The 10,937-nt window shown below is 42.6% G+C and overlaps 1 protein-coding gene across 8 annotated transcripts; it reads right to left on the bottom strand.

Annotated features, from left to right (window-relative positions):
* Positions 1 to 529: 529 nt before the first annotated feature.
* Letmd1 (LETM1 domain containing 1) lies at positions 530 to 10,168 on the bottom strand. 8 transcript variants are annotated; one of them, XM_020161962.2, is made up of 9 exons: positions 10,032 to 10,168; positions 9,356 to 9,507; positions 7,283 to 7,398; positions 6,567 to 6,649; positions 4,346 to 4,532; positions 4,121 to 4,222; positions 3,869 to 4,021; positions 2,585 to 2,681; positions 530 to 1,687 (listed from the first exon to the last, which is right to left on the bottom strand). In XM_020161962.2, exons 1-9 carry the CDS (start codon positions 10,151 to 10,153, stop codon positions 1,617 to 1,619), a joined length of 1,083 nt encoding a protein of 360 aa, XP_020017551.2. In that variant the 5' UTR covers positions 10,154 to 10,168; the 3' UTR covers positions 530 to 1,616. The 8 variants fall into 8 exon arrangements, with proteins under 8 accessions (XP_020017551.2, XP_073939492.1, XP_073939494.1 ...); XM_074083391.1 differs by having other exon boundaries at positions 9,356 to 9,479; XM_074083393.1 differs by lacking the exon at positions 7,283 to 7,398 and having other exon boundaries at positions 6,567 to 6,615.
* Positions 10,169 to 10,937: the final 769 nt, after the last annotated feature.

The following is a 10,937-nucleotide window of genomic DNA, read 5'->3' as shown; positions in this document are numbered from 1 at the left end:
AATATTTTGTAATGGAAATACAGAATATTCTCTTTGGAGCACCAAGAGTCTGCTTGCCTCAGGTCCCCTTATGTACCTACCTCTTCAATGGAAGCAAGCTTGTTCTTGCACTTAGACTTTTGCCCTCTGTAGTCCCATTGTTCTCTATTCCCAGTTACCACCTTAAAATGTCCACTCGAAGATCACTTCAAATTGGTTCCTTCAGAACTTGCTTCCATCCCATCAGAAGGTTCTATTCTGAGCCAAACTCTGGGAGGCTGAAATTGGGAGGATTGCAATTCCAGACCAGTTTGGGCAAATAGTTTGCAAAACACCCATCTCCCAGATAACCAGATCAAAAATGGACTATAGGTGTGGCTCAAGCCGTACAGCACCTGCCTTGCAAGTGTAAAGCTTTAAGTTTAGACCTCAATCTGACCAAAAAAAAAAAAATTTCCAACCCATCATACCCCCATTAGTTAGGTTATGCCAGTGTTATAAAAGGAGTCTTAGGAAAATTATTAGAGAGTGCATAAGTAATCTCCATCAATTGGTTTCAGGCAGTCTTTACTTGGGTTTAAAAACAGTGCTTCATGCATTTACAGTAAGTTATTACAAAACTACAGATCTTAGATATATACACAAAAGCTAAACCCAACTTACTATCTTGGTGCAGATGTCTCCTGGTCTCCCAGGGCTGGGCAATAATTAGTACCTTATTGGTTTTGACCCACGACCCAAAGAAGGCAGCCACTGTTGGTTGCAGTTGGACTGCTGCAATACAGTGGACGTAGCAATGATTTTAAGATCCACAGGGCCTGTACAACAGCCTGGAAATTAAGACAATGGGGGGTGAAGGCTGTAACACTGGGGAAGGGGTCAATTAGTACTTCCTTTTTCTCTTTTCTTTACAATGTTCCCTTATGTTATTCCTTTAAAAACAAAAAAAGGTCAGAATGTTCAAAGGATTTTAAAAGGAAAGTTCATGGCAGGAGAGGAGGACAAAAAAAATTGCTATTTTTGGTCATAGCAGAAAGGATGGGAAAGAGCACTGGAGTACACGCAAGAATGTAATGCTCCAGTCTAAGTACTGCTGTTTTCACCAGCCAGGAATTCCTGAACAAAAAAACCAAAACCCCTCTGCTGTGAAGAGCATGGCAGTTAAACCAGGTGCGGTGGAGCACATCTGTAGCCAGCGACTCATGAGGCTGAGGTGGGAAGAGTCCTTGAACCCAGGAGTTCAAGGACAACCTCGGAAACAGAACTTGTCTCAAAAACAAACAAAAACCCCATGGCAGTCAAGGAATCTTAGGCCAAGTGATTTCCACCCCCGGCAAAATCTGACTTCATAGGACCTAACACATTACAGGAAAAGCCAAGTTCAGAGGCTGCTTCTCTAGCTTAGGTGCGGGAGATAAGTGACACCTCACATGGGCCCCCCTGGGAAGAGAGTTTGTTTTAGTTCAAGCTGTGATGGGAATGTTTGTAGTCCCCACGTGGGTATGTGCTGTGAGGCCCATGGCACATGCTCCTCTGTCCCACACCTAACAGTGCACACAGCCTGCTGACAGGCGCTGTTTGGTCCCACACTGCTATACTGTGCGACTGCAGACAATGCCGTCCACTCCATGGTTCACTCAGCGCCTTGTCCCAAGGTAGTTGGTGGAAAGCAGGACCACGTTGTGCAGCACTAGGGACAGCTCAGCTTCTGAAAACACCATCAATATTAGTGGTTTGTCTAGGGAACAATTTGCCTTCTAACTGCCTTGGTGCACAGGTCTTGAAAGTGGAGGCAGGAAGCCAAGTAGAGGGAGCTACGGCATTAGAGGCTATTGTTCTCAAAGTTCCCCTGCTTCACTCCAGCCCTGCAAGCATGCTTTCCTTAGTTTCCACTATATGTCCATAGCAACTCATCTCCATTTCTTGGTTTTCACATAATGGTGGTAGAAAATTCAGAGGTTGGTAATAGTAATAAAACCAATGTCACATTTGGATTCCTCTGGTAGATGTTGGTGCCATAAGGACATTTCTCAGCTTCAAGATTAGTAGCCCTCCCTGATATGCACAGGCCTAGAAAACATTAAGACCTAACCAAAGGTTCCAAACAGGAGACTGGCAGACCTAGTACCCATTCTCAGATACATTTTGTTTCGCCAGTAGAGTAGTTTTGTTTTAATGCCTTTAGACCAATACTTCTCAACTGGGACAATTCTGCCCTTCTCCCCTCCTCCTTCACCTCTAGACATTTAACAATGTCCAGAGATATACTGGTTGTCACAACTGAGGGCAAAGTGGTACTCCTCGCATCTAGTGGACAGAGGGCAGGTATATTACTAATATCCTGTGGTACACAAGATAGCCCTCTACAACAAAACATCAACAATTCCAACACTGATTAACTGCTTCAAATTAGTATGCACACCCTCTTGTTTTACAGTCTACTACCTGCCTAGGCATGGAGAAGGAGTATAGTTTGTGCCCTTTCAATTAGACATACATGTTAGAGAAAGGTGTCACAAGTACTCAATGACTCCAAAAATAATCTCAGAACAAAATACAAAAGTTATTTGAATTTCAGGAGTATAACCACAGAAATCTGTCTTACCTTTCAGGCTACAAGAAATCTGTAGCCATTCTCCCAGCCACGTTCTACACCTGTCTTCAGCAATGTGGGTAGAATTCAGCCCACGAAGATAACAAGCCTGTACCACTCAGAAAAGAAATGTCCTTAATAATCAGAGAACACCAGGAGATGGAAATCCACAAGTATTCCTAAATCTTTTTTTCCTAACTTGTTTTTTTGAGGAGGTTTCTCACTATTTGTAGCTCAGGCTGCCCCCAAACTCACAATTCTTCCATCTCAGCCTCCTAAACACTGAGATTACAGATTATGCCCCACCATACCGAGCCCTAAATCTCCTTTAAATAAGTTACAACCTCACCCCTGTAAGAAACTTTTCATCATGGGAATTTGAACTGATGGGTGAGAGGCAAACAGGCCTACTGCTATAGTTTGGATCTGAAATGATATGCAAAGGACCATGTGTTAAAGGCTTAGTCTTGAGCCAAGGATGTACCTCAGTGGTACAGTGCTTGCCTAGCATGCACAAGTCCTTGAATACTGTCCCCAGTATTGAGAAAAACAAAAGGCTTAGGTCCTTCCTTGGTGCTAATGGAAAGTGGTGAAAACCTGAAGAGGTAGGGCCTACTGAGAGGTCTTCTGGTCACTGTGGGCAAGTCTTTGAAGGGTATTGTAGGACAGCAGCCCCTTCCTCTTCTTGTCACTTACTTTTCAGTTGTTATGAAGTGAGCAGCTCTGCTTTACCACATACTCCCTGCCAGGATGTGCTGCCTTACCACAGGACCAAAACCAGTGGGCCAAGATGATCATAACTGAAATCTCCAAAAAACTGTGAGCCAAATATACCTTTCCTCTTTTTAAGCTAATTATCTCAGGTATTTGTTACAGTAATGGAAAACTAACATACCTATCCAAACTAAAACAGTAGACTTAAAGTACGGTGTCCTTGGTTTTCTTATTGTGGTTGCTGTCATTGTCTCATTTTGAAATAAGGACTCATTATGTACCCTAAGCTGATCTAGGACTTTTGATCCTCCTGCTTCAGCCTCCCTCCATCTCCCAAGTGCTAGGAGTAGAGCTGTGTGTCACCACACCCAGCTCAGTGTCCTAGGTTTTTGAATTACCAGTAGAAAAGAAACCAAAATCACTGTGGGCAATTCATTCCCACTAGTTAATTACATTGAGAAAAAAGACACAAATATAAGGTGAGAGAAGAGCCTGGGTTTTGATATAACAAACAAGATAAGGATCTCTGTAGGCTTCCAGTCCACTGTGGGATATGGTTTGATATTATAATCAAGGCCTTACCGATTTCACTTCCTGATCAGTCAGCTGGCCGATCCCCAGCTTTGCTAGAGCCCTGTCCAGCTGGTGAATCACAGTGGTATGAACCTTCAAGCGATGTCTTAACAAGGGAGGAGGCAGGTAAGGTGTGAGAAGCATGGCCCGGCTCAAGGCTTTCTGTCACACAGGAGGATAAGAAAATCAAACAGTATTGCCTTAAGCAAAGGTCTAAAATAAGGGGAAGCTGAGGAAAAGAGAAGGCCTCAAAGTGCTCACCATTTGCAAAGCCTGGAGTTGGTTCATGCCCAGAGGAGGGTTACCAAAACACTCTCTGAGAGCCAGGATTTCATGTACTGCTGGGTGGACACCATTCTGTATCTTGGGAGAGGTAAGAATTGGTAGATATTAGCAAGGTAGATATTAGCCCTCTTAACCTAGTTTCAGTGCACCTTGGACCTAACAAGATCCCTAGTTTCCAGGAAGGGTTAACTAGAGGAATACCTTGGTGCATAGGTCTGTCAGATGCCACCGAAGCCCTGTATCAGAAGTAAGAGGGATGGCCCTTTCTAAATAGCTAATGATTTCTGGGTGGGACTGCTTCCGGGCAGCATCATAGATATCTAAGAAATCAATGTGTTGTTTGGGGGTCCAGAAATGCTTGATTAATAGTTGCCTGGGAAACAGGTACCTAAAAGGAAACAGAATCACAAAGTCACTTGCAGAAACTGGCACCTTTCAAAGAGGGTTAAGCAAACATTTGGCAGACATGGATACTAGGAAAAAGGGATGGAGGGGCCTGAGATGTAGCTCAGTGGCAGAGCAGGTGCCTAGCAAGTGCAAAGCCCTGAGATCAAATCCCAGTACTGCCAAAAATATAAATAAATAAATAAGGGATGAAGACACTATTTCTCTACCTCAATATTCTTATACTTAAATGAGTAAAATGAGGTTTAAAGACACACTGAAACACAATTTCAAGAAATATGACTGAAATTTGATATGAGAGGAAGCAGTAGTAAAACAGCCTGGCACGCAGCAATCAGACAAAATGACTCTTCTTTTGAACAAAAGCATGTGAAGAACATGCTTTAGGCAGGGTTGCAGACAGAGTTGGACACTGTCTGTGATGTTGACAACCTACCTGTAGCACAGTCCCTCTATGTATACTATATAGAAAAAGCAGATTTGTTTTTTAATTCATCTATCCACATATGTGGTAATTACAAAACATGGCCAAAAATTCTCTAGCACTACTTTTATGGACAGATGACTTTATGTCCCTCCCTTGTTTTCAATCTGGGTGGCTGATTCAGCCAATAGAATAGAGCAGGAGTCTATGACCCCTAGACAAGGCTATCAAAGGTCATACATACTCTCATTCACTATAACACTCACTCTTGGAGCCCTGACAAGGCTTCCATACTGAAAAGACCCTATGTAGGCACTCCAGTTGACAGTTCTAGTCTTCCATCCATGCCTGCCAAGGTACCAGATATAAGAGTGATCTCAGACCTGACCTGAGTGTGGTACACACCTATAGTCCCAGTACTTGGGAGGCAGAAGTAGGAGGATTATAAGTTCGAGGTCTGACTGGGCTGAACAAATAAGACTCTGTCTCAGAAAAAAAGTAAAAATAAAGTGACTTTGGATGCTCCAGATTGGTCTGTTCACCAGCTAAATGTCACCAAGGAACCTCAATCAACATCACACAGAAGAGAAAAACCAATTACCTGCCTGAGTCCTGCCTAAACTATTTTATTTATTTATTTATTTTGGTGGGACTGGGGTTTGAACTCAGGGCTTCATGTTTATAAAGCAAATACTCTACTGCTTGAGCTATGTTTCCAATTCATTTTTGTTCTGGTTATTTTGGAGATGGGGGGGTCTTGCGAAATATTTGTCTGGACTGGCCTTGAGTCATGATCCTCTCAAGTTAGGATTACAGGCATGAGCCAGCAGCTCCTGGCTTCCTCTCCAAATTCTTAACCACAAAATCATAAAAGCAGTGGCTATTTTAAGGCATTAAGCTCTAAGTTTGTTTGTTCACAACAACAGACAATTAGAACAAAATGCAAGCTATTAGAAGTATCATCTTTGGAAATGAAGTAATAAAGAGACGATACGAGAATATGAAATGCAGGGGCTGGAGGTGTGGCTCAAGCAGTAGAGCACCTGCCTAACAAGCCTGAGGCCCTGAGTTCAAACCCCAGTGCTGCCACTGTGTGATTCATTATTTTCCTGAAGAAAAAAATGTGTCCTAATTGTTACGCCTCTCAGGGAGTGAAATGCTGATGCGAAGATAATAATCTTACTTAATATCACCCAGGGCAGCTAGGCCACCTACATCAACCACTGTGATATGTAAGCAACTGAGATGTTACTTAGTGGTTTTTATGAACCTTGGGATAAGGAGATTAGAGCATGAAGTTTCATAACCTCTGTCTAGTTTCTGGAATGAAAATGCTGCTTAGAATAATTTTTAATTTAGAACATATCCATGGAATTATCACAATGAAATCTCATATTATATTATTAACATAATTCAAAAATTTAAAAAAAGTAAAATGAATTTTCAAAAAAATCTAGGATGGGAGACATAGTTCAAGTGTTAGAGAACCTGCCTAGTAAGTGTAAGACCCTGAGTTCAAATCTCAGTACCGCCAAAAAAAAAAAAAAAACTATATATTTTCAAAATGCTAGAGAGATTCAAGTCTGTACTCACATTAGCAAGAAGACCAGGTAGTTGGCAAAGGGTGGGATGGAAATGATACCTAGGAAAAGAAACTTGGTGACATCCCGACGGAACTAAACAGAAATAAACATAGATGCAGTTTTAACCCAAGTAAGTTCTTAAAACCATGGATAATCCCTTCTTCCCACTGTGCAGTAAACTTCTATTACAACCCAGAAAAAGGACCAAGTTTATTTCTATCTACTTCTAGGTGATAAGTTCCTTGAAAAAAGAACCTCTGATTTGTTCACCTTTTGTATCCCAAATATCTAGTATAGGGCCTGTCACTGTATCAAATCCCCCAGTGAATTCTTTTTCATCTGCAGAACGATCCTAGATTCCTACTCTCAGCTTCAAACTTGCTCATCAAGTCACCGCCAAATACTACTTTCCTGCTGTCCTATGGCTCCTGGCAGATTTTCTAATGCTCAGAAACAATCTAGATTTTAGTGCTTACTGAATTTAGTGCTTTCTGAATTTTTATTCAGAAAGTGTACCAGAAACTCTATGGGTCTCTGCTACGAGGGCTACAATTCTGAATGAACCAAATTCTGACAAATAATTGGCTATCCTCATTCAATTCAATAATTTGATCTCACAGCAAAGGAGAAAGGCTTGATCCATGGTGAACAAGAAAGGAAAGAAAAAAATACTTGAACTCTTGGTTAATTGTAATTACCTCACCGTGAACTGCCCCTGGCCCATACCTGTCTCAAATGCTCCATCTCCCGGTATGAAAGTTGATGAAACTTTATATTGTGCTTCCTCATATTTGTCCTGATTCTTCTAGCCTTTTTGGCATCAGCCCATAACATCTGTAATCCTGCCTCAAAGGACAGATTAGAGGACAGTGTGATGTTATCCCAGTTCAATCTTGGCTCAGCTCCCTACTCCATGTTCACTCATATGCACACACATATGTTCCTCCCCAACATTATATAAAAGCTTTAAACTAGGTAACCTGAAACTCTTCTGAAGGCAAGTTATCCATCCCCCACCCCTCTTAACACATTACCTGTCTTCCAGCTAAGTGGGTTTCTGTGATTTGGAATGGCATCCCTCTTCTGGTTCTTTACTCACTCTGTTTTCAAACCTTACTGCTAACCTCAGGAAATCTTGTTCAACTAGCCTGTGTATTTTGCAGATAGATATTAATTTATCTCCTTTCTGGAATACTTTTATAACTTGTGTAATTCAACATATTTCTGTGATTGCATTTTAAATCTCCACACTATGAAAATTCTTTTCTGGGGGGGGGAACGGTGGTACTGGGGTTTGAATTCAGGGACTCACGCTTGCCAGGCAGGCGCTCTACCACTTGAGCCACTCCACCAGCCCTGTTTTGTGGTTTTTGGTTTTTGGTTTTTTTTTTGAGATAGGTTCTCGAGAACTACTTGCCCAGGACTGACTTTGAACTGCAATCCTTCTGATCTCTGCTTCCCAAGTAGCTAGGATTACAGGCATGAACTGCTGGAGGTGCCCTACTAAAAAGTCTTACATTTATCTAGGACTTTAGTTTTGGATGATTTTGTTTGAGATAGGCTCTATATAGATCAGGCTAGCCTTGAACTCAAGATTCTCCTGCCTCAGCCTGAAAGCATATGCCACCACATGTGGCAAACTTTTTTTTTTTTTTTTTTTTTTTGCAGTACTGGGGTTTGAACTCAGGGCCTACACCTTGAACTACTTCACCAGTCCTTTTTTGTGATGGGTGTTTTCGAAATAGGATCTCTTGAACTATTTGCCCAGGCTGGCTTTGATCTCTGCTTCCTGAGTGGCTAGGATTACAGGAGTGAGCCACTGGTGCCCAGTCCCATTTTTTTTTTTAAGACAGGGTCTTACTATGTAGCCCAGGCTGGCCTCCAAACCCAAACTCCTCCTGCCTCAGTTTCATGAGTACTGGGATTATAGAGCTGTAGCACTACATCTAGCTCTGCAAAGCAGCCATTCTTATCCCCACTTTATAGATTAAGGATAGTTAATTTTTCATGTCCATGAAACTAGTAATAATTATAATACTTAGGGTTGACAATGTGAGAGTTTCTTACGATTAGTGTTATGATAAAAGCATAGAGTATAATATTAATAGCAAACACTTATTAGGCACTATTCTAAGTACTTTATATATGTTGATTTACTTATTGGGCACTGTTCTAAGTACTTGACATGTGTTGATTTATTTCATCTTCACAATTACGTAGTTAATAGGTAAGTTCATTTTACAGATAAGATATGCAAAAGACAGAGAAGTTAAGTTCAACCACAAAACCAGGAAGTGACAAGCTGGGATTTGAATCATGCACATGCAGTCTGGCTCCAGAGTGGACATTTGTTTATATACATAAATAATTTTTTAGTAAGCAGATCTCCAATTTGAACCAAAGCATTCAGAAACCAATTATACATAGTGCTATTTCCACTACAACATGCTACCTAATATATATTTGTAACAAACAGCAGACCACATTTTCTAATGTGGCATGACAACGCATAAATCACAGGGCAGGTCTATAGAGCCATGGATCCCTGCCCTTGTCCAGATCAAGGAGATTCTAATATAGCCAGGAGCGTGGTTTGTTGTCATTTGTCTCTCCTAACATCTTCCTAGAAACATCTTTAATAAGTCCTAGTTTATAATAATTAAATGCTCAAAACATTTGTGAAAGAGAAGGCATCACACCTCACACCCCCATAACAGAACCTGCAAATTATCTTATTTATTCTAACTCTGACATTGCCCAAGAACTGGTTCAGGGATTTTCATTTAGCTTTGTTTTTACCTTTCATGAAGACTGCATACAGGACATAAAAGCGAGGAAAGTGACGACTCAAGAAACGATGGTATTTCCCATGAATCATTTTTGTCTTGGTCACCACGTAAGAAATCAAGCCCTTCGTATCTGCCTTTGGAGAAAGATGAAGTTTTGAAGACCTACAAGGAAGACCAAAGATACTATCTGGGAAGAAGTCCTAGAAGTCCCTCCCATCCATGATCCCTAATGTAAAATTCAAGTCTCAGAGAATGAATGCCAAGACTTGAAACTTCTGAAATCCATGAAGGATCTCAGGGTCAAGGAGAGAGGAGCTACCAGATTGCGAGGAAAAGCTCAGGCACAAAAGTCTGCAAGTGGTATGAGCCTGGGGAGAGTGCAAGGCCTGTGGGACTATTTAAATTGAAAGCCAAGACCAGAGCGAAGTGGGAAGAAGGTAGTAGCGGTAAAACCTGGGCCCAAAAATAATCAGGCTGAATGATGAGCTCAGGATACGCGGGAGAGTTCAGACAACATGGGGCACTGAGAGTCCAGGTCAGGAGCCAGGATCCTAGCAGGGGTCCTGCATAGAAGAATAAAATCCCGGGCCAAGGCACGGAAGAATCCCTGAGAATTAAGCAAGCAAAGTTGAGCGACTGGAAGGGTTTGGACTTCAAAAATGCTTTTCTCTTCCCAGGTCCCTCACCGAGGGGCTCCCCAAGCAAGGCCAGAATGACCAAGTTGCAGCCTCCGGGTGACAACGGGTCCAGGGGTGACAGCCGAACCCCATATAGCAGCCCGAGCCCAGCACACCCTGGACAGCGCCATCTTCACAGCAAGGGAGGCAGGAACAACGAGAGGCTGTCTCCGGGTCAAAGTTCGCCACCACAGAACGCATGCGCTTTTTCTGAATGCTAATTGGTAGCCATGCCCTCTTGGCTCCAATGCAAACCTGGAGAGGGAGGGACTCGAAGACTACGTGAAAAGAAGAGTCAGGATTGGACGCAGTAGTACTTCCTGGTGTGAAGACGCCGGAAGCGGGCTCTCCCCGAGGGAGCTTGGGTTTCTACTTCTGGCAGGGCTTGTGATCCCGAGGACGCTGTCTCCTTGAGGGCTCTAGTGCACTCTGCCATTCCTTAGGGCTTCCCATCGCTGCCCTTGAACTCTGCCTAGGGCGTCTTGGTCTTGACCGTTAAGTCAATTTGGCAGTGCCTGGGGCCCCGGCACTGGGGTGGGAAGGCCCGCGGCGCCCTCTAGTGGTGGTGGCCTGAGAGGCCGGGAACTGTCCACTTCCCAGTCTGGTGGCCCAGGGGGTCTAGGAGCTGCCCTGTGCGCACTCAGTACTGAATGCTTTTTTTTTTTTTTCCTTTCATTTGTCTTTTAAATATATATGTATTTTAATTTGTGTTGCCTTTTTTCCTTTTGTATTATTCCTACATCTGTGTCCTTGTTTGATTGGCTCTCTGAACCAGACTGAGAGCAGACACTTTTACCCTGTTCATTGTGGTATCCCCAACGCTAGGTGCCATACGGCATACAGTAGGTGCTCAATAAACATGTTTCCCCACTTTTTTTGTTTTTAAATAATTAAGAGTTGGAATTGGGATGGATT

This window comes from Castor canadensis, chromosome 8 (genome assembly GCF_047511655.1).
Source record: "Castor canadensis chromosome 8, mCasCan1.hap1v2, whole genome shotgun sequence".
Lineage (NCBI taxonomy): Eukaryota > Metazoa > Chordata > Mammalia > Rodentia > Castoridae > Castor > Castor canadensis.
This window is presented reverse-complemented; position numbering and strand designations above follow the sequence as displayed.

What these genes read in the sequence shown, in the direction of transcription:
- Letmd1 (XM_020161962.2), bottom strand. Translation starts at nt 10,153, where the DNA reads ATGGCGCTGTCCAGGGTGTGCTGGGCTCGGGCTGCTATATGGGGTTCG. An exon ending in TGACAGACCTATGCACCAAG is followed by an intron (nt 4,223 to 4,345) that starts GTATTCCTCTAG and finishes ACCTCTCCCAAG; the next exon opens with ATACAGAATGGTGTCCACCC. An exon ending in GATTTCTTGTAGCCTGAAAG is followed by an intron (nt 1,688 to 2,584) that starts GTAAGACAGATT and finishes TGGTGTTTTCAG; the next exon opens with AAGCTGAGCTGTCCCTAGTG.